Here is a 27,379-nt window from a genome sequence, read left to right on the forward strand (position 1 = left end):
GCAAAGAGTAATAGTAATACTCACTTCACAGGATTCGACTGAGGATTCCATGAGTGAACAGGTATACAGGCTCAATTCCCAGTAGCTATGTGTGATACGGGGTGATAAGTGCCTGCCTACCTTGTTGGCTGCGGTAAACAATGAGATAACACATATAAAAATATTTTGTAAAGAGTGAAGAATTACACAAAAAGTGGCATTATTACTCATAAATGGCAAGTATTTTGAGTATATATCATTGCTAATAAGTATCTGCTTGCTGAATACAGACACAAGCCAAATTCCAAACACACATTAGGTAACAACTGGATACAACACACACACATTAGGTAACAACTGCATACAACACACACACATTAGGTAACAACTGCATACAACAAACACACATTAGGTAACAACTGGATACAAGAAACACTTGGTAGTTCCCCTTTATGGAGTGAGAGAGATCTTTAAAATATAAACCCTTGATAATATAATATTACTACTTTCTATTACCTGTTATGCAGTTCTACACATTATCTGACAAATTCTTAATGTAATCTGGTGACAGAGAAAAATAATTTGAGGAGAAAGTATTTAGGGAGTGATGAAACAGACAGAAAATTACTTGTGGTAAGGACCAGTATTGTATTTGACTTTTTAAAAAACCATTTTTACCCTGGAGCTAAAATACGAGGTTACACTGTTCTGCTTAATACAATACTGGCAGCCTAAAAATGCTTCAAGAAACCATATCCCCAACAGCGGCAGAGCATCGGGAGGAGACCCTCTGTCTCTGAGGCTTCGGTGCACTTCTGCTCAGAGGGTGGCGGGAGTGGAGGTCGCTGCTGAAGGGTGACGGTGTGGCCATGACACGGGCAGCACGGGAACGGAAGACGCCGGAGACCCAGAAGGCGCATGACTGCCTGGCCTCGAGTCACTAAAAGCAGTTTGATTTCACTCTTGTCTTACTTTTCTAGGATGGCTTCCTCTACTCTCTTAAACTTCTTCAGTTCGACAACGAGTTCCCAGTATTTGAGATAGAGCCACATGAGTCTGCCATTCTGGCGTTTGTTCGTGTTCCAGACATCACCACAGTATGTATCATGCTGAAATATGTCGGTGAGACCGGCTGCCATCTCTAGGTCAGCGGCGACGGGGTCGACGGACGCTCGCACCAGTAAGCTCTTCTCCATCTCCAGCCGCTTGCTGCGAGGAAGAAACAGACTGCAGTAGATATTCTGTCTTTCTGTGAGAACAGCTTCAAATTCTTTCAGCAAAAGCCTGGCTCTCCTTTGCCAGTTTTCTTCCCTTTGCAGGCAGCTCAAATATGCACTTCTCAAAGGCTGCACCTGTCTTTTTTCTTGCATCACCTGGGCCCGTTCCTGTTCCAGAAGCTTCTTTTCTTCTACCAACTTGCGTCCCTGAGAGATAAGGGCTTCTCGGTAACTAGCAGTTCTGTTTTGTTCCTTTTCGAGTTCCAAGGACAACTGAGCGACAGCACGCCGATTTTCTGAGATCATGGCGTGGTACTTGGCTTCCAGATCCTGTTGAAAAGCAGCAGTTCTCCGACGGTAGGCTTCTCTCTCTTTTTCTACTTCTTTCTGGGACTCCCTAGACCAAATCCAACCTGACATGAATGCAGAAAAATACACATAATGAAAAAGTTAGGGCTGAAGTTCTATAATCCTCACTTAAATCATAAGGCAGCTGAGGATAGTGTTTCAGTAAAAGCTTAAGACCTCGGCTGTACCAAGAAGATCACTTCTACGTGAAAATGTGTAACAGGCCAAGTTCTTATCTGAAAACCAGGTAAGGGCTGGGTGACCAAAAGACCCTAACCCTAACCCTTTCCGTCTTCTAACTGTTTGTTGCTAAGAAGATCTACCACTGCTTTTCTTCTCCTCGCAAACCCACCACCATTTGCCTGCTCCGGCTCTAGTACAATTGGCAAAGTTTAAAATGTTTGGGTCGACTTCAACTACCGTTGGCCAGGTTCTTATAAAAGTTGTATTTAGCTTTGCCCGGTGGCAACTAGTAAACGGCCTGAGTTTGAGACACTGCTTATGTTCTGATAAGGACACATAAAAATAAAGTGGGTTAAGAAGTTCAGCCTCAAGACACAGTGGCCTCTTTCCTCAAACTGGAGACTGCTGGAATCTCACGAAAACAGGACGAAGATTGCTGGGAGGCTGGAGAGGGCACTGCCCGGCTCTGCCCGGCTCTGCCCCCCACGCCAAGGAGCAGCAGGGCTGGCCTGCGCTGCAGAGAAATCCAGCGCCTCTAAGACCTGATGACTCACACAGCCTGCTGGCCAGCAGGCACCTGGCTCCGGATGGAGCCACCAACCCTTTGTCCATCCCACAAGTAAGAGTTGGATGTGTTTCAACAATAAAAAAAGACCGTGTGATAACAGTTCCATCCACACTCCGAACTGATGCTACTGCTCAATAATTTCATACATGTTGGAGCAACTACATGCAAAGTCTTAGTTTTTCCAAACAGCGACGTGTTCTGCTTGCACATTCTAAAAGCAGCACGGAGTTGAGTCTTCTGGAAAACAGGATTGTTAGGCAAATTTTCAAAGCCCAAGGCCCCAAAAGCCACTGAGAGCAGCAGTCTGGGTTCCCTCGTGTGCTTCTATCCTGTAACCCCTCCCCTACTAACCGTGGGACTCCCTCGTCTGCAGCCCCTTCTAGAACCACTGGAGTTTCTATCAACTTTAATGGTTCTCTTCCTCCTCCTGCTGCCTCCCCCAACCCAGGTGGTGTCCTTGACATTCAGTTATTTTCTCCCGGGTCATTAATGGTCACCTTTTTCTTCCAGGTCATTAATGGTCACCTTTGTTTTTCTCCCGGGTCATGAATGACCTTTGTGGGCGCAATTCCATAACAGCAAGATTTCCATTAGCCTGAAAGCCAGTCCCCCTTGGATATGCTGTTGACACTTCACTGCGTAAGCACAAAACCAAACTCATCCTTCCTCAACCAAAAATAGCTGCTAGTCCTACTTCAGATGACAACTCAAACTCACGTCACCTTTATCTCCTCCCTTTGACGAGAGCTCACAGGCAGGGGCCTGACCAGGAAAGAAGCTGTTACAACGTCACTTGATAAGCACTGAGGGGTTTGCAAAGGTATGTGAGGAGAGAGAAGGGAAGGCTCGTCTGGTTTCGGTGAAGTCAAGAACGGCTTCCTAAAAAGGTGAATGAACAAAGTCTAGAAGGCTGAAGGCTGAGCAGAAGCTGCAAGGAAAAGTCACCCGAAATTAAACGAGCAAGGCAGGCGAGAGCATCGGAGAGTGAGAGCTTCCAGGAGCCGGATGTGCCTGGGGACGGGGCTTATGTCAAGGACAAGCTGGAGCTGCCTCTGGAAAGTCACAGGTGGCAAATGAGAGGGGCCCCCAGGAGACCCGGACAAGGAGCACGGGATATGTTCTGCAGCCACGAGGAGTCAAAGGGATTAACGTGACTTAAGAGCATCCAGGAGGTGTGGAGGGCTGGAGGTGGGGCTGGGAGGGATGGGGCTGCGAGGGGTGGCGCCGAATCGAGAGGAGACAGGGAGCTGCTCCCTGATACAATCTGGGGACGATCTCAGTCAAGTCACATCATTGACACACCAAACCACTGGAAAACTAACACAGACAATGACGCACACGGTTAAACGTCAGACCCCACCATACAGGCTGTGGTTACTGGGAAGTTTTTGGCTGGACGGGGAGCCAGGCAGGGGAGGCTACAGGCAGCTTTGCAGAGGAAAGTGGCAGGACAGGCTGGGTGTCAGGAAAACCTGAATTCCGAGTCTGACCTGACAGACTTTGGGCACACGCAACTTTTCAAAGCCTCAGTTTCCGGTGAGACTCCTGCTTCTGGGAAGACGGAGTAGGCGTCCTCCCTATTCTTCTTCTAAGTAAACTAAAAATCCTGGACATCATCTGTAAAACAAGACGACTCTGAAAGATGGAGAGAAGGCAGACTGGCTTGGGTCCTTGGGACCCCAGGAACAACACGGGGGCAAGTCCTCTAGATTTTCATTTTGCCTCATAGATCCCATACTTGGAGCTGAAGACACAGTCAATTGGAAATCTCAACGGGTGCAGACAAAAAAAAGAAACTCCAACAAAGCCTGCTGTCTCTGCCCAAAGGACCACGATAGAGGCCTGGCAAGAGAGAAAACGTTCCGACAGTAATCACTCTACATCAGCCAAATAACACAGAAAAAACTGCGGCCCCACCTCCACCCACATGGGCAAAGGCTGGATGGAGCTGAGGCTCCCACTCCCACCCAGCAGCAAACACAGGGTGGGGTCGGGGGGAGCCACGTGGGGAGCAGTGCTGAGGCCTTCCCAGCCGGGGGGCACCAGTAGAGGCCAGGGGGCTGGAACTCCCATCCTTTCCTCGGGGGCCCATGGGGGCCAGAGGCTGAGTGGGGAGCCTGGACTTCCATCCCCACCTGGCAGTAAGGAGGCTGCGTGGCCCTTCCCCTGCCAGGGCGCCATTCAAGAAAGCCAGCTAAGACCAAAGGTTTAAATAAAAACCAGTGTTTCATCACGTAATGCCCCAAATGCCCAGGTTCAAACAGAAAATCACTCCTAGTACCAAGGGCCAGGACGGGTCACACTAAATGAGCAAAGATGATCAACAGATGCCAATACCTGGATGAGAGATGGCAGTATCATCTGACAAGGACTTTAGAGCAGCTGCCATGACAGAGAGTCTAAGAAAATAAACAGAAGACGTAAAGAAGAACCAAATGAAAATTCTGGAACTGAAAAACAGAACAACTCGAAGAAAAACTGGAATGACGGAATCAGGACTCCCCCACAAACACAGAAACAATCCTTTGCAGCCTGGTCACACACATCATTCCACAACACATAGGGCTCCCCCACAAACATCATTCCACAACACATAGGACTCCTCCACAAACACAGAAACAACCCTTCGCAGCCTGGCCACACACATCATTCCACAACACATAGGACTCCCCCACAAACACAGAAACAACCCTTCGCAGCCTGGCCACACACATCATTCCACAACACATAGGACTCCCCCACAAACACAGAAACAACCCTTCGCAGCCTGGCCACACACATCATTCCACAACACATAGCACTCCCCCACAAACACAGAAACAACCCTTCGCAGCCTGGCCACACACATCATTCCACAACACATAGGACTCCCCCACAAACACAGAAACAATCCTTTGCAGCCTGGCCACACACATCATTCCACAACACATAGGACTCCCCCACAAACACAGAAACAATCCTTTGCAGCCTGGCCACACACATCATTCCACAACACATAGCACTCCCCCACAAACACAGAAACAACCCTTCGCAGCCTGGCCACACACATCATTCCACAACACATAGGACTCCCCCACAAACACAGAAACAATCCTTTGCAGCCTGGTCACAAACATCATTCCATAATACATAAAACTAATTCTACAGCACGGCCACGTGGGGATTGCTCCAGAGACAAAAGACGGGTTCAATATTCAAAAATCAATGCAATCTAACACATTACTAAGCTGATGAAGAAAAATCACGATTCCATCAATTGAAACCAAAAAAAAAAAACGGACCAAATTCAACACCTATTCATGAAAAACAGGAATACAGGGGAGCTTCCTTGACTTGATAAACAGCATCTACGGAAAACCTGCAGCTGACACTGTACTTAGCTGGGAGAGGCTGAGTGTGTTCTCTCTCAGGTCAGGGACCGTCCAACAGAGTCCCAGAAGCTCCAGCTAGTGCCGGAAGGCAAGACAAGAAATCAAAGGCAAACAGGCTGGAAAGAAGAAATACAACTAAAGTCTTACTCCTTATTAACAAAATTAACTCAAATGGGTAAGGGCTTAAATGTAAAATGTAAAACTAAAACTTTAGGAAGAAAAAACCTTCAGGATCTAGAGCTAGGCAGAATTCTTAGACTTTCCACAAAAAGCATGGTTCATAAAAGGAAACGATGATAAGCTGCTCTTCATCAAAATTACAACTTTTACACTGCAAATGCCCCTATGAAGAGAATGAAAAGACAGGCTACAGACTGGGAGAGGATACTTGCAAGCCACATATGCAACTAAGGACTAGAATCTAAGACATATTAACAACTCTCAAAACTCAACATTAAAAAACAAACAGTCCTATTAAGAAACGGCTGAAAGGCAAGAATACTCATTTCATCAGGAGGATACGCTGATGGCAATGAGCACGTGAAGAGGTGCTCGACATCACACCCTGGAGCCACGATGAGAAAAGATGCTCAACACTGCACAGTAGAGCCACGATGAGACAGCACCACACACCCATCAGGATGGGGCAGACGGGACAGCAGTGTGAGCACACTGAGATGCTGGACATCGCACACTGCAGCCACGACGAGACAGCACCACTCACCCATCACGATGGGGCAGACGGGACAGCAGTGTGAGCACACTGATGCTCGACATCGCACACTGCAGCCACGACGAGACAGCACCACACACCCATCAGGATGGGGCAGACGGGACAGCAGTGTGAGCACGCTGATGCTTGACATCGCACACTGCAGCCACGACGAGACAGCACCACACACCCATCAGGATGGGGCAGACGGGACAGCAGTGTGAGCACGCTGATGCTTGACATCGCACACTGCAGCCACGACGAGACAGCACCACACACCCATCAGGATGGGGCAGACGGGACAGCAGTGTGAGCACGCTGATGCTCGACATCGCACACTGCAGCCACGACGAGACAGCACCACACACCCATCAGGATGGGGCAGACGGGACAGCAGTGAAACACCAAATACTGACCAGGTGGAGAAACCGATCGGCTCTGCATTGCTGGTGAGAACCTAAAACGGTGCAGCAACTCGGGAAACATTTCAGCCCTTTCTTTAAAAACTAAACGTGCAACCTCCATAAAACCCAGTAATTTCACTTCTGGCCCTTTATCCGAGAGAAATGAAAACTTACATCGACACAAAAACCTACACAAGAATGTTTATAAGAGCTTTATTCATAACAGCTGAAAACTGGAAAGGACCCAGATGTCTTTCAGTGGTTAAACACACTGTGGTACGTCCATGTCATAAAACACGACTCAGCAATGAAACTATCTGTGAATTACTGATACAGCAACAATCTGCATGGACCTCAGGGGGTTATGCTGAATGAAAAAAGTCAACCCGAAAGGTTATATACTGTTTGATTCCATTTACATAACATTCTTGAAATGACAAAGTTCTGGAGATGAAGAACAGATCAGTAGCTGCCAGGGGCTATGGAGGGAGGGGCGGTACACAGGGCAGCACGTGAGGCCCCAGGGATTGGGGTATCTTGACCGCATCCTGGCAGATGTCTTGGTTGTGACACTGCACTATCGTTTTGCAGATGCTTCTATTGGGGAAAGCTGGGTAGAGGGTACATGGGCTCTCTGCATTACTGATGACAACTGCATGTGATTTACATGACCCCAAAATAAAATATTTAATTAAAAGAAACTGAGTTGGGCCCAGTGAACTCAACCAGTCCCTTTCAGCTCTAAAACTATGTTTTCTAGGTCAGGGGAGGAAACAGGAGGTACAGGAACGCTACAGGGGAGAAAGCACGGAGAGATGGGAAAAGCACGGAGAGAGAGACGGGGAAAGGGCAATCAGGAAGACCGAGAGAAAAGGGGGGAAGCAGAATGACAGAGGAGGTGTGAAGAGAGAGAAGCCCTCTGGAGCGCTGAAATACTGAATATTCTCCCCTGGGAGCTACTCAGGATAAGAATTTCTCCAGGGACTGCTCTTTCGGGCAAGCACAATTACACACATTTCTATGTTATGTTAAGTAAAAATCTAGTAAACGGGCTGGGCGCGGTGGCTCACACCTGTAATCCCAGCACTTTGGGAGGCCGAGGCGGGCAGATCACGAGGTCAGGAGATCGAGACCATCCTGGCCCATATGGTGAAACCCCGTCTCTACTAAAAATACAAAAATTAGCTGGGCGTGGTGGTGGGTGCCTGTAATCCCAGCTACTCAGGAGGCTGAGGCAGGAGAATCACTTGAACCAGAGAGTTGGAGGTTGTAGCAAGCCGAGATCGCGCCACTGCACTCCAGCCTGGCGACAGGGCAAGACTCTGTCTCAAAAAAAAAAAAAAAACAAACTAATAAATGAAGCGAGTGATCAGGACAAAACTAGCCTGTCATCAATCAATCAATCAATAGCGCTTATCAAGTATTCATATGTCTGCCTCTTCTTCTAGACTACACTGAGGGCTGGTTACGCTCTTATGTGCAATAGAACCTCAAACACATCGTAACACACCTTTGGAGAATCCTTACAAGAACACCAAGTTAACAGTTCTCTCTGACCACACTACCTCAGCAAAAAACCAGGAAGAAAAAATATTCTTCAACCCTTTTCAGGGACAGAAAGCATCATTTCAAAAGTCCAAGAAGGGAAGGTAAGAATTTCAGAAGTGAAAGTTATCATGAAAGGCTATAAAAGCTGGAGATGAGTCTGAAAAACAAATGGAAAATGAGTCACTTCAGGGCCTCTCCCAGCCTCAAAGCCAATTAATTATTACATTAGTCAGAGTAATTTTAAGCCTTCCAATCCACTCACCCTAGCCACAGGCAACAGTAGCCTCTCCAAGTGTTAAGGGTTTTTTTTCCCAAGCCTGCAGGCGGATGAGCTTTTTACATGGCAGCCCCTTAGGATTGGATGTGGACCTGCCCTGTCTTTCACCAAGAAGCAAGCACTGCGCAGATCACTGAATCATAAAAACCACCTGCTCTTACCAGCCTCCTCTTCCTCTACAGCAAAACTTCTGACCTGAGACATCGAAGCAGATAAAAAGCCACTACACAAAATGTATCGCTACAACTAGAGGGCGGTCTTGCCTCTCTTCCATTCAATTATTCAGTTTCTCATGTTCCTAAGTGCCAGCCCAGAAGCATGGAATGTGAAGAAACACAAAACTCACTCCTCTGCATCAGTGAATTGATTGTGTGGTGGGGATGTAAGTCTGCATGTGACTGACAGTTCCCCAAAGTGGTGCCAAGTCAATCTAAACTAGAGAGAATTTCTGGCCAGGCCAAGCAGAGATTTCATGGATGAAGTCTCCCAAAGCCTGATTTCCTAAACATTAAACATCACTGGTTTTCCAAAACTGGTTTTCTTTTTTTTTTTTTTTTTTTAACCCTGTTGCTCAGGCTGGAGGGCAAGTGGTGCCATCTCCACTCACTGCAGCCTCGACCTCCCAGGCTCCACTGATCTTCCCACCTCAGCCTCCTGAGTAGCTGGGACTACAGGTGTGCACCGCCACGACTCGCTAATTTTTGTATTTTTTGTAGAGACGGGGTTTTGCTGTGTTGCTCAGGCTGGTCACTCGATCTGCCCACCTGGGCCTCGCAGAGTGCTGGGGTTACAGGTGTGAGCCACCACGCCCAGCCCACTGGTTTCCTTTACACCCGTTTTGTTCCCCCAGCAGTCCTTATGAGGGCACCTGAAATAAGGAACCTCCTCCCCGACTTGAGAGCAGCAAAGCCTTGAGAGGGAACTAAGTTATTAAAACCCACCCCACACAAAATGCTTCTAAACGCCTTGGCTGACTTAATCCTTGCAATGTGCTGAGGTTAAGTATGATTATCCATCTCCTGTGAACAGGAAGACTGAGGCTCAGAGGTTAAGTGATTTGCCCACAGTTCACTGCAGGGGATAAAACTCGGCTGTCCCTGGCAGGTCCCAAAGTCACGGCCTTCAGGCTCCCACACCATGCTGCCTCCCTCACCGGGGCTCCACCCTCTCAGCCTGGAAAACACGAATTTTAAGAAAACCATGACTTACGAAAAGCAGCCAATCCCAGCATTGGAACCAACAGGGCATAATTCCACCTGCTTCCATCACCACCATCCGCCCTGGAATTAGGCCGGATATTCCAGTTTGGGGGATCATTTAGGTTATTCATGGAGATATACCTTGAAGTAAAGAATAAAAACGTTAACTACTTTTATTCAAGAAATTTTTCTTCAGTTTTAACTATGTGCTTGCTGCACAGCACTGAGGCCCTACGGGATTCAAAGAAGAAAAAAACTAGACCAGAGCCGGGCATGGTGGCGCGCACCTGTAGTCCCAGCTACTCGGGAGGCTGAGGCAGGAGAATCGCTTGAACCTGGGAGGTGGAGGTTGCAGTGAGTCGAGGTCGCGCCACTGCACTCCAGCCTGGTGACAGAACGAGACTCCGTCCCAAAAAAAAAAAAAAAGAAAAAGAAAAAGGAAAAAAACACCAAGAACTTAGATGAAAGCGACTCACAATCTGGTTGGGGAAAGTGGAGAAAACAGACATGTCTTAAGCATCTGAAGTGCAGGTAGAATCAGGTAAGTTCTCTGGTACAAATATGTTTAAATGTATGGCTGCTGCGATGGTTAATTTTGTTTGTCAACTTGACGGCACCATGAGGTGCTCAGATACGTGGTTAAGCATTATTTCTGGGCGTGTCTGTAAGGGTGTTTTTGGATGAGATTAGCAATTGAACCTTTAAACCAATTCCTCACGTCTCCCTTCTATTGGTTGTGTCTCTGGAGAACCCTCATACAGTTGTATCAAAGATACAGAATCAACGCGATAAAAGTGGGCTCACACCGGACACTTTCATATGAGCCAGGGTTTGAAGAGTGAGCAGCATTTCGACAGGCAGAGAAAGAAGGAAAGGGTCTTCTGATCAGAAGGAAGACTGTGAGGAAGGCAGGGAGGGGTGATGTGGGGAAGGTGCAAACAGTGCTAGAAGCTTCTCAGGCCTCCTCGTGGTGGTGATGAATGCGGAGATTACAGAGCTCTCTGCTTCGGGCTCAGCATGCACCCTCCATAGCTAGGCTGGGGGCTAACGTTAGTAAGAATTTACTAATTTACTGAGTACCTACACGAAGTTTCACATTTTCACAAAGTAGAGTCACTTTAAGTTTGTTTACATGTGACCTCCACAAACACACACGATGACAAAATAGTTTAGTTAATCAAGGGATGTATAATAAACAAGAGGCCGGAGGCCCCGGGCCGCTCCCGCCCACCTCCGCGGACAAGCGCCCCCCTCCAACCCCATTCCCTGCGGTCTGGACGTTCAGGCTCTTCGGTCTGGGAGATCCCGGAGAACCACCCACGGGGCTTTAAAAATGTTGGTGCCCACCACCTCCCCGGAACAGGGCCCGCTCTACCTCGGTGGGGGAGCGCGGGACCTCAGCGTTCCCCTAACGCCACCGTCCGCGGGTCCGCTTTGCGCAGGCGCGGCGCCCCCACTCAGTACCCGCTTCGGGCGTGGCATGGTGCGCAGGCGCGATGTCCCCCACTGCAGCCCCGCTCGACCCCGGCGTGGTGCGCAGGCGCGGTATCCCCCCTCCCCCGCCAGCTCGACCCCGGTGTGGTGCGCAGGCGCAGTCTGCGCAGGGACTGGCGGGACTGCGCGGCGGCTGGCGGGACTGCGCGGCGGCAACAGCAGACATGTCGCGGGTCCGGGGCCTGTCGCGGCTGCTGAGCGCTCGGCGCCTGGCGCTGGCCAAGGCGGTGAGTCCGTGCCGCGGACCGGGGCGGGGCAGGCGGGGGCCGAGGCGGCGGTAGGAGCGGGACGGTCCCCAGCGGGTCCGAGCGGAGCGGGCGCCGGGTCCCCGCGCCCTCTGTCCCGGGATCGGGAAGGGGCTGGGAGAGCCCTGGGCCGGTGCGAGGGGAAGCCGCGGGGCGGACTCGGGGGCCCGGGGAGCTCGGTCCTTAGTAGGTAGTCCGCGTCCGGGTGAAGGTCACAACCCCGCGGGCTTGCTGGGCGTCCCCTCCGCCGCCTTGGTCCGGGCCTGGGGTCCTGGGACCCCGCGGGCTGAGGTAGCCCCTCGCCTCAGTGCCTGGCAGGTGGACTCGGGGAGGAGTCGTGTCTGCCCAAGGTCACCCGGGCGGATAGCGGCCGGTGGCCGCCCTGGCTGGGCTGGGCCTCTGCCGCCCTCTGTGCGGGTTGTCCTGAGGGGCAGCCCGCAGCCCGTGGGTGGGGCCAGCGGGGCGGGTGAAACCGCCCGGGTGGGTGCGAGGAGTGGCCGGGCTTGGCCCGGTGGGCGTCCGGTGGGCGTCCGGTGGGAAGCATGGCGCGCCCGAGCTTAGGCTTGCAGTTCGCCTTTCCAGAAAGCGCAAATCTGTGCATGTCCACTTCGAGACCTTGTAAGTTAAGGGCTTCTACTTTGGGTCGTGTTTGGTGGTCCTTATGCCACCAAAAATGTGCCAGTTTTAAAAGCAGCTGTGCCAGTTTTTAAAACTCAGGCGGAGAGCTCAGCGCACTGACCGGGCGAGGACGCCGGGACCTGAGCTTGCCTGTGCGCTGAGTGCCTCGAGGGCCGGGCTCGGCTTAGTCCAGGATGGTGGTCAGGGTTATACTTCCCTGAGCCCTTGCTCTCTGAGTTTGTCTGAATGTGCCCTCTACGATTGCATCTTAAGAATCGGCCTTCTAGGGTTTTATTTAATCAAGCTAAATTGGATAGGTTTAGTTGTTTGGTTCTTTTAAATGAACTTACCCACCCACCTCCTTAATTACAAAGTAATTTTAAATTGCAGAGTAAAAATCTCAATAGGAACCAAGGTATTCAGCAATATTGATTTGAATTATGCCTGTAATTGTGCAATTTTCTCCTTTTTGAAATACTTATTAAAAATCTCTTTGAGTTAAATGTGAGGATTAGTCATACAGCCATCCCGTCAACATCAGAAAGCATGTAAACGTTCTAGTGTGTTGCTGTGGTTGGTACTGACTGAGCAGAGACCCCTGCCGCATCTTGGGCTTTTAAGAGCTGCTAGGAGGGCGTCCACAAGCAGGAAGGAAAGCCCATGGTCAGTGGGGCTTTTTAGGGGAAATGGTAGCTTGTGATTGGAGAAAAGCTAGAGCTAGTGCCTTTGTCCTCAACCCAGATGGTGCCCGGTGTTCCTTCTGCAGACTAAGACCCTGCCAGCGGCGGAGGCACCTCAGACGGGATGGCAAGATAGCAAAATTGAACCAAAATTTAGTCTTGGGTTTTGTAAAAGTCTTTTTATCTTGATGAAGTTAGCTTTTCCTACAGAAATTCTGCCTGCAAGCAGCATATTTATCGGCATTTCAGATAGGCTTTTTTTCCTGAAGAATTGGAGTTTACGAAGGAACAGCATAATCAAAAAATTAGCAGAAAAAAGAAAGAAATTCGTGATAGCCAACTGAGAAATGTGTTTGGAAAATAGATGCTGAGGATAATTTCAGTAAAGTCCAGAGAGAATTTTTTAATCTCATTTTGGCCAGTTCTGTGGTGTTTTGATCATTCTGTATTTACAACTGCTTTCAAGTGACGAACTTATCAGCCTTATTTTGCTTTTGGTTTCTTTTTATGGCCCAGTGCACTGACACAGCTTGCAAACTGTTCGAAAGCAGTTTAATCAGAGGAAAAAGAAAACCAAGAAACTTCAATAGTTACTGGGTTAACTGCTTACTTCAGGTGAAGTTTTTCAAATCCCTTAACATGAACATCCAATGTATTGTTCTAGGACAAATTGATTTCTTTTCTTTGAATGGATTGTTCTGAATATGTTTAATGGTGTTCTTGAAATACATTATTTAGGCCATTATAGTAGTAAACTTTTGCTTTGCTTCTTGGGATAATTGTAACAACAATGGCATTCCATTCTGCATTCTTCATGAGTTTTTCCTGATTTATTTGAAAAATTGTGACTTGTTTTTTGATATGAAACCTGGATATTAATATTAGTTGGGAGTCCCAGAGATTTTTCCCAAGGGTCTTTAGATAGGGGCAAGTCCAGGATCCAGAGCCAGGCCGGCCGACTTGAATCCTCTCTGAGCTTCCGTCTTTCCGTGGGGTTAGTGAGGATTCTGTGGGTAATGTTTGAAACCTTTGGTGATGCTCTTGAGAACCAGGGCTCACAGCCTATGCACAGTAACCATGTGTGAACTGAATTTTTTTTTTTTTTTTTTTTTTTTTTTTTTGAGACAGAGTCTCACTCTGTCACCCAGGCTGGAGTGCAGTGGCGCAATCTCGGCTCACTGCAAGCTCTGCCTCCCGGGTTCACGCCATTCTCCGCCTCAGCCTCCTGAGTAGCTGGGACTACAGGCACCTGCCATCATGCCCGGCTAATTTTTTTGTATTTTTAGTAGAGACGGGGTTTCACCATGTTAGCCAGAATGGTCTCCATCTCCTGACCTCGTGATCCGCCCGCCTCGGTCTCCCAAAGGGCTGGGATTACAGGTGTGAGCCACCACGCCCGGCCGAACTGTATTTTAAGTATCCCTGTTTTTAAAATAATAAACACTAAAATTCTAGTGAGAATAATTACACGCAGTTGTAAAAGAATCAATGAGTATACCCTCCCTCACCCAGTTCATTTTCCATGAAAGCAATTCCTGTTTCTGATACTGACTCCTGGCATTTGTAATACCTCTGTTTCTTTAGCGGATATGCAGGTGCATTTTTATCAGTTTTAGACTTCTTGCCTAGAGAGGGGATTTAGTTCACTTAAACTACCCTGCTTCCGCTTCTTCCTGATACAGTCGTGCATTTTTAGGTTCTTCGTTGGCTGCTTTTGTGATTGTGTAGGTTGTACATGCAGATTAGTTTCTTGCTCATGATTTATAGGTGCGTTTTATTAGATTAGGACCCCTTTGCTAGATTTCGGATATGAATGTCTCTGCACTTCTTACTTTTCCCCTCCACCTCCTAATTCAGTCATCTGAAATTCTGTATTGTTAAGCAAGGTCTAAGTATTCCTTTTAGTTATGTGTTCCCCATTTTTTTTCTTAGAGGAAATGTTTGATAGTTTCTCCTAAAAAAATTAACAATTGGCACAAAAGACTAGTTTTGTGTCAAAACTAGTTTTGAGTTTTATCTAAAGACTGAAATTGGCTTAAAGTTGGGCTTTCCAAATTCAAAAATCTGCCCCAGATTAGATTTAGATGCAGAGGGTTAGTGTCCTTTTCCCCAGGGGGATGGCGTGATGATTTGTTCAAGATTGTGTTATAGTAGCTGCCCGTTTTAAGCCAGCTGTGTGTGTGTGTGGTAGGGGGTGGGCAGTGGGTCTTCCACATCAACATCCTAGAAAGAACGAATAAACATTGAGTGATCTCACTGTTTCTACTTACATATGGTATAATATACTGTTCTTATTGGTGCTATTACTATGTTAATGGGGCACTTTACAACATTTTCAAGAACATTTGTATTAAAATTATTTCAAAGACTTCTTTCTTAAAATATGATTTTACCATGCAAAAATTATACTAAGGTAGAAGAATATTTGTTCTTTCTCATTCATTTTCTGAAAAAAGAAAAAAGCTGAATTAGCTTATACCAATAAAAACAGAGACTAGAAATTGGAGAAATGAAGAATAATTTTTTATCCCACATAATAAGTAATTTCTGAATTGCAAGTATTTCTAAATATTTGAAGACATCCCTCACATCCCCTCTTCTGATTGCATTTATTTCCTAAAGCTTTTTTTTCTTTTCTTTTTTTTTTTTTTTTGGAGACGTTGTCTCGCTCTGTTGCCGAGGCCGGAGTGCAGTGGCACAGTCTAGGCTCACTGCAGCCTCTGCCTCCTGGGTTCAAGCGATTCTCCTGCCTCAGCCTCCCAAGTAGCTGGGATTACAGGTGCCCGCCACGACGCCCAGCTAATTGTTAGTAGAGATGGGGTTTTGCCATGTTGGCCAGACTGGTCTTGAACTCCTGACTTCAGGTGATCCACCCACCTTGGCCTCCCAAAATGCTGGGATTACAGGCATGAGCCACCGTGCCCAGCCCCTAAAACTATTCTTTATGATATTTCTGAGACTATTCAGTGGTCTTCTCAAATGTAGCCAGCAGAATGGAAAACGTATCCCCTAAATGGCTGGCCAACCTTAGCATATGGACAGTGTCACCTCTCTCACACAGAGCCACTAAAAACTAAACACCAAAACCAGTTTTCTTGGGTAAAGGTTTCTAAGATGGAAAATTTAAGCAGCAAGATGTGTCAAGTTGTAGATGTTGGCCAGGAAAAAGCCAGCAGCAGCCAGGCAGGGGAGAGTGTGCATCCGACATCCTCCTGTGTGATGAAGGGATGACACCTTGTCCCTCTGGGCTGTCAGCTTTTACTGTTCCAGGATACAGATCTCCTGATTCAGTGTTGAGTGCCTTTTGAACTGGCTGCAAGCCCTCCTGGATGATTGGAACTGTAATGTGGAAAGGGCTCTGATGGAGCCAGTTAAAATGCTTCATTATTTGCAAAATACCACATACAGTAATACAATATACACGTCTTTCCCCTTCTCCACTAAGTAGCATACATTAAGACTTCACAGAGGAAGTGTGCCTTTTTCATTTCGTATCTGAGTCAGTGAGTATCCTGTTTGGAAACAAGCTTCATCCTGGTTTTCTAGAGTGCCAAGTCAGGGTGGAAACGAGGACCTGGGGGCTCAGTCTTTCCTTGCCCCTTGGGCTGCCTTCAGGGTTAAGTGGAGGGTCCCAGCTGAGCTCTCTGGATGCACAGGAGCACCTGGGTACATAAGAAGGTGAACAGTTTGCAAGGGGAAATTACTATCCCCCACAGCATTTGTTCCTTCAGGACACTAACCCTCTGGATCTGTGTCTTCTGTGTCTCCAGTGGCCAGCAGTGTTGCAAACAGGAACCCGAGGTTTTCACTTCACTGTTGATGGGAACAAGAGGGCATCTGCTAAAGTTTCAGATTCCGTAAGTTCATGCTTTTTGTTCCATTATAAATGATTTTTTTGGCTTAGGGGGTAAGGATCTATACCAGTTTGTTTTCATATGAGTCATAGACATAAGGGAAAAATTTCTCATAGGTATCCAATGCATGCTGAAATTATTTTCAGTGTAATAATACTTAATTGCAAGTACAAATATAAACATAGATGTTTACATTTTTACTTGTATCTCTTATGTATCTATAAACTAGATTTAAATTTAGATCAAGTAAAGCAATAAAATAAAATGAACAGTGTCTGCTGTGATAGATGATAAAATTCCTACTGAAAATAGGACGGTGGGGCCAGTGAACAGTATCTGCTGTGATAGATGATAAAATCCTACTGAAAATAGGATGGTGGGGCCCCTCGGGTGTGGGTTGCTTTGTATTTAGTGAGCCTATTCTCTGTTGAGAAACTGAAACTTGCTGAGAAGTTGTTTTCTTATAAGCCCACAATAGCGACTGAATACTCCTTGGCACCTTCTCAGGCATTAGCATAGGCATGGCCCTGAAGTAGAGTTGTGGTCCTCAGTCTGACCCCATGGGATAGACCCTCTACCATTCATAGAATCTGATTGTCAGTCCCTTCTCCAGGTGCGAATGTGCCCACCTCTCCCCGAACTGTTCAGGGCTCAGCCCCAGGACAGGATGGAGGCCCTGTGTGCCCAGCAGTTGCTCCTTTTATCTTTGTCAAGCTCTTTCACTGTCACAAGAGTCTTCATGTTTGGCATAGTGGAACATGTGATTGACAGGTGAATTTTTCTTTTCCAGATTTCTGCTCAGTATCCAGTAGTGGATCATGAATTTGATGCAGTGGTGGTAGGCGCTGGAGGGGCAGGCTTGCGAGCTGCATTTGGCCTTTCTGAGGCAGGGTTTAATACAGCATGTGTTACCAAGCTGTTTCCTACCAGGTCACACACTGTTGCAGCGCAGGTAAGAGAAAGGTGCCCCACTGTGCTCCCACTCCGTGCAGGTCCCGCGCAGCCTCGCACTTTCTACCTGGGCAGCCCCCTGCCTCCTCCCCCTGCTCCAGCCACATGGCCTCTTGCTGTGCCTTACTCAGCTCACCCTCTCAGGGGTCTCTCCCTGGAGCCTCTTCCCTGGGGACTTTGAAGGGCGGGAGACTTGTTGTCACTCCTAATTCAGACTCCAGTCACACTTGGGTTTTCTCTGACCATCTTGCCTACTACCTTCCCCACCCACCCCCGCCACCCCAACACCTTAAGAAAAGGAGATCCCCTAAAGAGGAGGAATCAGAATTTAGGTTGGGGAAGAAAAGGGCAAGGGTTTCATTTGTCCCTGTGCTTCTGTCTTCTGGGACTCTCTGAGGGGTAAGACAGTGGTGGGCACACACAGCCAAAGGAAGCTGGGGTACAGGGGAGTGCGACTCTGAGTGTGGAGTTTATTACTTGGCAGGAAGCACTTCTAGTCTTTAACACATGCCCGTAAATGCCATTGGGAAGATTTGTTAATAAAATTATCTGGAAAGATTTGTTGAGTACCTTTTCTGTGCCAGATAGGTTAGGTTATAAGCATATTACAGGTAGCCTTTCACTCACTGCTCCAGTCAGCCCTTCCTGGAGTTCCCTGTGTCTCCACCACGCAGATGAGGAGACTGAGGCTAAGGGATGGAATCACTGGGCGAGTCGGGGAGGGGTTGTGATCTGGAATCTGTCGGGTCTCGCTGCTCCTCTGCTGAGGTCAGCCCTCACTGGGAGTCACTGTGTGAGTAGTTGGCTTTCTCTGAATCCCCCAGCGGGTGGATTTGGGCCTGGAAGACAAAGTTGGCGCTCTTGTTTGTGGCTTGTAAGGAGTGGTTGGTGTTTCCAGGGAGGAATCAATGCTGCTCTGGGGAACATGGAGGAGGACAACTGGAGGTGGCATTTCTACGACACCGTGAAGGGCTCCGACTGGCTGGGGGACCAGGATGCCATCCACTACATGACGGAGCAGGCCCCCGCCGCCGTGGTCGAGGTGAAGGGCAGGAGGCTCTGGGTGTTCTCGTGGTCTGTTTCTAGTACAAAAGAGTCCTGGAAAAAAATGTAAGCAACTGAGGCGGATGTGGCAGCCGAAAGAATGGTGATGAGCAAAGCTCACAAGAAGAGTCTTTTTCCGTTATGAAGTATGCATTATATGTAACAAGAAAACTTCTCTTTGATGAAGTGTTGACATTTTCGTAAAATAGGTTACTTTGGGTTTGCAGATTTGTGTTAAACTTGTTTAGTGTAGATTAGCTGTGAATATCTTGACTCCTTTAAGGTATTAAGGTTTTTGTTTGTTTTTATCTTTCACAGCTAGAAAATTATGGCATGCCGTTTAGCAGAACTGAAGATGGGAAGATTTATCAGCGTGCATTTGGTGGACAGAGCCTCAAGTTTGGAAAGGGCGGGCAGGCCCATCGGTGCTGCTGTGTGGCTGATCGGACTGGCCACTCGCTATTGCACACCTTATATGGAAGGGTAAGGCCGCCCCCGTCCACCTGAGACAGGACACGTAGTGCTGGGGCTTATGGTGACAGCGGGGAATGGGTTAGCGTGCCCAGTGAGTCAGCCAGAGATTACGTAAAAAGCAACAGAGAACAGCAGCGTGGGGCGCATGCAGCGACTGTGGATGTGACAGGACCAGACGTGTGCCTTGAGCTGTCCCTAAGGCAGTGTGTGACTTCTTGCATCTATGTCAGAAAGTTGAATCGATAATCTTATATACCAGGTTTTAACTTGGGATATGTGCCACTCAACATACAACAACAGAGCAAGCAGGCCAGGCACAGTGGCTCAGGTCTGTAATCCCAGCACTTTAGGAGGCCAAGGCAGGAGGATCACTTGAGACCAGAAGTTTGAGACCAGCCTGGACAACATAGCAAGACCCTGTCTCTACAAAAAGTTTAAAAATTAGCTGGGCATGGTGGTACATGCTTGTAATCCCAGTTACTCAGGAGGCTGAGGCTCCTGGATCACTTGAGACCAGGAGGTTGAGGCTACAGTGAGCCATGTTCGTACCACTGCACTCCAGCCTGGGCAACAGGAGACCCTGTCTCAAAAAAAGAAAAAGAACAGGCTGGGTGCGGTGGCTCACGCCTGTAATCCCAGCACTTTGTGAGGCCGAGGCGGGCAGATCACAAGGTCAGGAGTTTGAGGCCATCTTGCCTAACACTGTGAAACCCCGTCTCTACTAAAAATACAAAAAAATTAGCCAGGCATGGTGGCAGGCACCTGTAGTCCCAGCTGCTTGGGAGGCTGAGGCAGGAGAATGGCGTGAACCCAGGAGGCGGAACTTGCAGTGAGCCGAGATCGCACCCCTGCACTCCAGCCTGGGCAACAGAACGAGACTCCATCTCAAAAAAAGAACAAGTATTTTAAGTCTCTTTTACCACCTCTGAGTTCCTGAATGGATTGGTTTTGTTTGTTTTGTTTTGTTTTGTTTTGTTTTTGAGACGGAGTCTCACTCTGTCACCCAGGCTGGAGTGCAGTAGCACGATCTCAGCTCACTGCTACTTCCACCTCCTGGATTCAAGTGATTCTCCTGCCTCAGCCTCCCAAGTAGCTGGGACTACAGGCGCACGCCACCATGCCTGGCTAATTTTTTGTATTTTAGTAGAGACAGGGTTTCCCATGTTGCCCAGGCTGGTCCCGAACTCCTGAGCTCAGGCAGTCCACCTGCCTTGGCCTCCCAAACTGCTGGGATTGCAGGCGTGAGCCACCACACCCGGCCATGGATTGTTTTAATATTAACTGTTAACACTGAACAAAGACTTGAGGTGACAATAGTTACTGGGTAATCAGGGTCAACTTTGGCATGGCCAAATAATATTCTGAACGGTATTGATTCAGAGTAATCAATATTCTGAACTTTGTTGTTTTCTGATGCATGGGGACGGATCATTAATTTGCAGGTTGTTAGAACACCAGTGACTTCTCTGTGGCTGAGTGCATTGACAAGTGTGTGGTGGGAGGAGACGGCGGCTCCGTCCAGAGCAGGAGCTGTCATGTGGGGAGCTGGCCCAGGCTTACGAGAGCAACTTGCGCTGGCTGAGGGAACGGCAGGTCCAGGCGGGCAGCGCTGTCCGGCGCCTACCTTTCTGCGGTGCCGGAATCTGCTCGTCTGCAACCGTCCGCTTTGGTAGCTGCCAGCCACATGGGGCTGTTGCTAATGTGGCTGGTGTAGCTAAAGAGATGAACGTTTTGATTTATTTTAATTAATTAAGTGGTTATGTGTTGCCAGTAGCTCCCATCTGGGCTGTGACTGCATGGTCTGCGGACCTCACTCTGGCACCAGACTCTGAGTGGAGCTGCATGCGGCCACCAGACAGTGTGGAGTGCCTCTTCGGGTTGTGTAGAAGTAGGAAATGTGTCACCAAAATAGGAGCTGTTGCTGCTGCGTTCTCTAGCGCACCTGCCTTGTCTGTACTGCTCGGCGTGGAATGCCTCTCGGGCTCTGTTCACTGACACTGTTGCTGATCTCCTTGGATTTCCCTGGTCCATTTGGATCAAGTTCTTTCACCCGTTCACATGAGCAGATACCACCTTAAAACCTTAAAGTTTGGCTTAACACTTCTTGCCCTTTTTTTTCCTTTCTTTTAGTCTCTGCGATATGATACCAGCTATTTTGTGGAGTATTTTGCCTTGGATCTCCTGATGGAGAACGGGGAGTGCCGTGGTGTCATCGCACTGTGCATAGAGGACGGGTCCATCCATCGCATAAGAGCAAAGAACACTGTTGTTGCCACAGGGTAGGAATCTCATTTCTACTTTATTTTGTTTGTAAAAATGAATAAATTTCATTTAGAGTTTCTTTATTTTAATGAAAATAGAGGCATTGTAGAATAACGGTTTAGACACAGGCCTTGATATAACCGTGTGAGGGTGATGGCCTTTCCCAGCCGTGGTTCCTCACCTATAAAGGGTGAGGACAGGAGCACCTGCCTCAGGGTGAGAAAGCATGGTCCTCAGTAGACGGTAGTGGCTGCCATCAGGTTCACAGCTTACCTCTCCCAATTTTAGATGAGGGAACTGTGGCCCAAAGAGTCACATGGGGTTTTCTGGCAAAATCTCTCTTGTTTTAGTGGGTACTGTATTGATACTGATTCCTCGGGTGGATAAGTCCTTCTTCTCCACATAATGAAAATAAGTAACTTTAATTTTATACACTGTCAGTTACTTTAACCATTTTAAAAGTTAAAAAGTGTCAGTACAGCCAAACAAAAAATCAGCAAAACTACAGGTTGGGAAAAAATATTTTCCAAACCATATGTGTAATAATATCTTACTATCTAAAATAGCAAAAAAAAAAAAAACCCCTACTAAAAACAACCTACTAAACCCTACTAAAAAACAACCCTACTAAAAATGGGCAAAGGACTTGAATAGATATTTTTCTAGAGAAGACATACAAATGGCCAATTGATGTATGAAAAAATGCTCAACGTCACTAAGCACCAGAGAAATGCAAATTAAAACCCCAATGAGATATCATCTCATCTCGCTCCAGTTAGAATGACTATTACCAAGAGGACAAAAGAGACCAAGTGTTGGTGAGGATGTGGAGAAAAGGGAACCCTGTGTGCTGTTGGTGGGAATGTAAATTAGTACAACTATTACGGAAAACTCTGGAGGTTCCTCAAAATTCATAGGACTACCATGTGCTCCAGCAACCCCATTTCTGGGTGTATATCCAAAGGGCATGAAATCAGAAGCTCAAAGAGACACCTGGACCCTATGTTCATTGCAGCATTATTCACAATACCCGAGATATGGAAACAACCTAAATATGTGTTGGTGTTTAATGACAATGTGGTGTGTATACACAACTGAATATTATTCGGCTATGAAAACGAAGGAAATCCTGTCATGTGTGACAACGTGGATGAACCCAAAGTCATTATGTTAAGTGAAACGAGCCAGGCACAGAAAGACAGATACTGCATGTCACTCATGTGGAATCTAAAACAGTCACAACTCACAGAAACAGAGTAGGACAGTGGTTGCCAGGGGCTGGGGGAATGCAGACTGTGGCGATGCTGATTAAAGGTGTAACTTCCCGTTACAAGGTGAAGTTCTGAAGGTCTAATATACAACATGGTGGCTATAGTTAACATTATACAGCATGGTGGCCAGAGTTAACATTATACAGCATGGTGGCCAGAGTTAACATTATACAGCATGGTGGCCAGAGTTAACATTATACAGCATGGTGGCTAGAGTTAATATTATACAGCATGGTGGCTAGAGTTAACATTATACAGCATGGTGGCTAGAGTTAATATTATACAGCATGGTGGCTAGAGTTAACATTATACAACACGGTGGCTAGAGTTAATATACAGCATGGTGGCTATCGTTAATATTATACAGCATGGTGGCTAGAGTTAACATTATACAGCATGGTGGCCAGAGTTAACATTATACAGCATGGTGGCTAGAGTTAACATTATACAGCATGGTGGCCAGAGTTAACATTATACAGCATGGTGGCCAGAGTTAACATTATACAGCCCGGTGGCTAGAGTTAATATACAGCATGGTGGCTATTGTTAATATTATACAGCATGGTGGCTAGAGTTAATATACAGCATGGTGGCTATCGTTAATATTATACAGCATGGTGGCTAGAGTTAACGTTATACAGCATGGTGGCTAGAGTTAACATTATACAGCATGGTGGCCAGAGTTAACATTATACAGCACGGTGGCCAGAGTTAATATACAGCATGGTGGCTATCGTTAATATTATACAGCATGGTGGCTAGAGTTAACATTATACAGCATGGTGGCTAGAGTTAATATTATACAGCATGGTGGCTATCGTTAATATTATAACTTGAAATTTGCGAAGATAGTAGAGTTAGGCGTCTGTATCTCCAAAAAAATGATAATTGTATGAGGTGATAGATGTGTATTAACTTGATTGTGTCATCATTTCACAAAATAAATCATCACGCTGTACACCATAAATATATACAGTTTTTTTTTTAATTCATCAATCATACCTCAGTAAATCTGGGGGAGAAAAAATCCATAAAAATTTTAAAATTTTCATTATAAAAGTAGTATATGCTTATTGGGGAAACCTTTTGAACAGCACAAAGCTAAAATACAAATAGGGCCAGGTGCGCAGTGGCTCATGCCTGTAATCCCAGCACTTTGGGAGGCCAAAGTGGGAGGATCACTTGAGGTCAGGAGTTCGAGACCAGCCTGGCCAACATGGTGAAACCCCATCTCTACTAAAAATACAAAAATTGACTGGGCGTGGTGGTGCACACTGTAATCCCAGCTACTCAGGAGGCTGAGGCGGAAGAATCACTTGAACCTGGGAGCTGGAGGTTGCTGTGAGCCGAGATCGCACCACTGTACTCCAGCCTGGGCAACAGAGTTAGATCCTATCTCAAAATAAATAAATAAAATAAAATACAAATGGAAGTCCTTTCTCTGATCCCAGGCTTCTATCCTACCTGTGCAGGGTAGCAGCACCACTGGCGTGGCCCCTAGTGATATGTGTGGAGTGTGTGTGAGTAGGGGGTTGTGTGTGCACAGCACTGAGAAGACGGTGCTGGGGGCTGCCGTGTCCATTCTGTGATCTCACCAGATAGGAGGTCCAGATGTGGGCCGCTGTGTGCAGTCACTGCTCTCTGTTGTTTCCAGAGGCTACGGGCGCACCTACTTCAGCTGCACGTCTGCCCACACCAGCACTGGCGACGGCACGGCCATGATCACCAGGGCAGGCCTTCCTTGCCAGGACCTCGAGTTTGTTCAGTTCCACCCCACAGGTAGGGCAGGACGCCTTGCCCGGCAGGCGTTTGGCTCGTGTGTGTCTTGTAAGCATGTGATGCCTACTCATTGCTCTTCCATAGTTTTATGTAATAACATGGTTTTGAAGATCAGCTTCCTCAGCTCTCAGGTCCTAACTTCAATGTCATTTACTTAAGGAGACTTTTCCCACACTCCCCTTTCCCTAAGGCAGTTGGGCCACCGTCTCATGTATTTCTCAAGAGCGCTAAACCCTGCCTTGGTGATACTTAAGCCAGCAGTAAAGCAGGGATTGAGGCCGAGCACAGTGGCTCACTCCTGTAGTCCCAGCACTTTAGGAGGCCAAGGCGGGCGGATCACCTGAGGTCAGGAGTTCGAGACCAGCCTGACCAATATGGTGACACCTCGTCTCTACTAAAAATACAAAAATCAGCTGGGCGTGATGGCGTGTACCTGTAATCCCAGGTACTTGGGAGGCTGGGGTGGGAGGAATGCTTGAACCTGGGAGGCAGAGGTTGCAGTGAGCCGAGATCGCGCCACTGCACTCCAGCCTGGGCAACAGAGTAAGACTCCGTCTCAAAAAAAAAAAAAAAGTAAAGCAGGGATTGTTCAGTGTCCCTCTTCGCAACGAGGTCGTCAGCTCCTCGGGCAGGCAGGTCTTCTCATTAGCTGTGGTGCTCCATGCCCAGCACATGGTAGGGTCTCCACCAGGGTTTACTGAGTGAACATTCTGAGAGCTGGGAGAATGCCGTGGAACCGAGAAGCAGCACAGGCAGACTTCAGCTTTGTAGGAGAACATGGAGCTTCCGTGACAATGGGATGTAAAGTTAGGACGCAGCCGTGACAGAACCCCATGTGACGTTGGGCGCTGGGCTCAGCCCACGTGACCACTGAGGGAGCTTGTCGTGGGGAAGATGAGCTCGTCTTGGGGACGTCTGACGGTTGAGGTTACGAATGTGCAATTCGGAGACATTAACTGAGAAATGACAGTTGAAGTCTTGAGTTTGGAGGAGGTTCTTCAAAATGAGTCAGAGACAGACACACACACATGTGCCTCTTGTTTGAGGTGACTCGTCCTGGACTTTTCTGGGTTGCTTTTCTGACCTGTGTACGATGGAGACCCCTGAAGTGGTGCCAAAGAACCAGACCTGTGTCTTCTCTTTCTCTGTCAGTGTCAGCTTTCTGATCCCTGGAAGGGATGAAAATAAGAAATGAATTTGTTGTAGGTTTTTTTTTTTTATTTGTTTAGAGATGGGGTCTTGCTCTGTTGCCCAGGCTGGAGTGCAGTGGAGCAATCTTGACTCACTGCAGCCTTTGTCTCCCAGGCTCAAACGATCCTTCCACCTCAGCCTCCCAAACAGCTGGGACTACAGGCATGTGTTACCATGCCCAGCTAATTTTCGAGGGTTTTTTCGTTTTTGGTAGAGACGGGATGTCACCGTTTTGCCCAGGCTGGTCTCAAACTCCAGGGCTTAGGCCATCCTCCTGCCTCGGCCCCTCAGGGTCCTGGGATTATAGCCATGAGCCACTGCACCCGGCCTGTTGTATTTTTTATTACTGTTTTTAATGAATAAAATGTCACTGAGCCCCTGAATTCCCTCTGTAATTTGCTTAGAGCTCCACTTCTCATGCTTTGTCTTCAGTATGTGAGAAGTAACCACAGAAAAAAGAGCATTGAAACTTAGAAAATCAAAAGACAGGCAAGAATCACATTCTTTTTTTAAAAGCAAGATTGCCCTTTTTGTATACTAATAAAAATTGTAGCTTTCGAAATACATTTAGTTTAGGGTTTTTGATCTCCTTTGTTAAAATTCGAGAGCTTGGCATGCCCTGTTTCTCATCGCGCTGAGGAGTCACAGAGCCGCTGTTTGGAGCACAGACCACCGGACTACCCAGGTTTGGGTTTGAGCTCTGTCCTCAGCTGCATGACTGGATGTTACCAAGTGTTAATTTGCTTGTCACTGAGAAAGGGGGTCGTACTACCCAGAGTTGTTGTAAGACTTAAATGAGTTTAATATGTGGAAAGCAGCTAGAACTGCCCATAGCAAGTGCAGTGTAAAGATTAACTAAAATAATCATTATTACTGTCCTTGCCACTGTTTGGATAATTTAGATATGAATTCTTCAAGCTAGTATTCTTAACTAGTCACCACAGTATCATAGTGCAAAAGAATGTTCAAAAATTAAAACAAAATTTGAGGCATCCAATGTACGCTGGGCTGTAATCAGAATATTGGCCAGAGGTCTGTGGGCCGGCCTTTCTCCTCGCTGGGGACGCCGCTCTGCCCCAGCCTCTGCTGCAGCTGTCAGCCTTGTCAGTGCTTTTTGTTATCCAGACTTTCTACTGTATCTTAACTGTCTTGCTGTGCAGTTTTGCATATAATGCCTTCTGCTTATCTTTTTCCTCTTTCCCCCAAAAAATATCTTGAAAAAAATAATGCATTTGAAATAGAGATCTAGCAATTGTTAGGTAGTAAATATGTGTGGTTTTTGGCAGGCATATATGGTGCTGGTTGTCTCATTACGGAAGGATGTCGTGGAGAGGGAGGCATTCTCATTAACAGTCAAGGCGAAAGGTTTATGGAGCGATACGCCCCTGTCGCGAAGGACCTGGCGTCTAGAGATGTGGTGTCTCGGTCGATGACTCTGGAGATCCGAGAAGGAAGGTGCGTGTGATTTACCACCAGCACTGTCTGAGCGGGCACACGGGCCGGGATTGCTTCTGTGAGTTTTAGCACCGCTCGCCCTCACCTTCGTGTGCAGGTGCATGTGCACAGCCACCTCTCTCAGCTGCCGGCAGGCGTCTGTTAGTCTGTGATATTTTTCTAAAGACCTACATTTTGAAAATTTTAGCCAGTTTCTTTCTCAAATCTGTGAAACAGAGTTTCTCTTAGTGTGTGTGAGTATGTGATGGAGTATGG

General features: G+C 47.4%; 2 protein-coding genes across 4 annotated transcripts in view; one reads left to right on the top strand and one right to left on the bottom strand.

The window, feature by feature from the left end:
- Positions 1-603: 603 nt before the first annotated feature.
- Positions 604-11,327, bottom strand: CCDC127 (coiled-coil domain containing 127). Its single transcript, XM_001139848.7, has 3 exons — positions 11,182-11,327; positions 9,817-9,947; positions 604-1,609 (listed from the first exon to the last, which is right to left on the bottom strand). Exons 1-3 carry the CDS (start codon positions 11,286-11,288, stop codon positions 948-950), a joined length of 900 nt encoding a protein of 299 aa, XP_001139848.2. The 5' UTR covers positions 11,289-11,327; the 3' UTR covers positions 604-947.
- The window catches only part of SDHA (succinate dehydrogenase complex flavoprotein subunit A), a 40,938-nt gene continuing 24,876 nt past the window's right edge, over positions 11,318-27,379 (top strand). The window contains exons 1-8 of one of the 3 annotated variants that reach the window (XM_016952864.4): positions 11,318-11,527; positions 16,614-16,700; positions 17,488-17,649; positions 18,547-18,690; positions 19,011-19,175; positions 21,297-21,445; positions 24,354-24,478; positions 26,956-27,124. In XM_016952864.4, coding sequence (XP_016808353.4) covers positions 11,465-11,527; positions 16,614-16,700; positions 17,488-17,649; positions 18,547-18,690; positions 19,011-19,175; positions 21,297-21,445; positions 24,354-24,478; positions 26,956-27,124 — 1,064 coding nt within the window. In that variant the 5' untranslated portion in view covers positions 11,318-11,464. Of the gene's footprint in view, positions 11,528-12,885; positions 13,459-16,613; positions 16,701-17,487; positions 17,650-18,546; positions 18,691-19,010; positions 19,176-21,296; positions 21,446-24,353; positions 24,479-26,955; positions 27,125-27,379 lie in introns of those variants that run through there. The other 2 variants (XM_063811027.1, XM_063811026.1) reach the window with 2 other exon arrangements.

This window comes from Pan troglodytes, chromosome 4, assembly GCF_028858775.2.
Source record: "Pan troglodytes isolate AG18354 chromosome 4, NHGRI_mPanTro3-v2.0_pri, whole genome shotgun sequence".
Taxonomy (NCBI): domain Eukaryota; kingdom Metazoa; phylum Chordata; class Mammalia; order Primates; family Hominidae; genus Pan; species Pan troglodytes.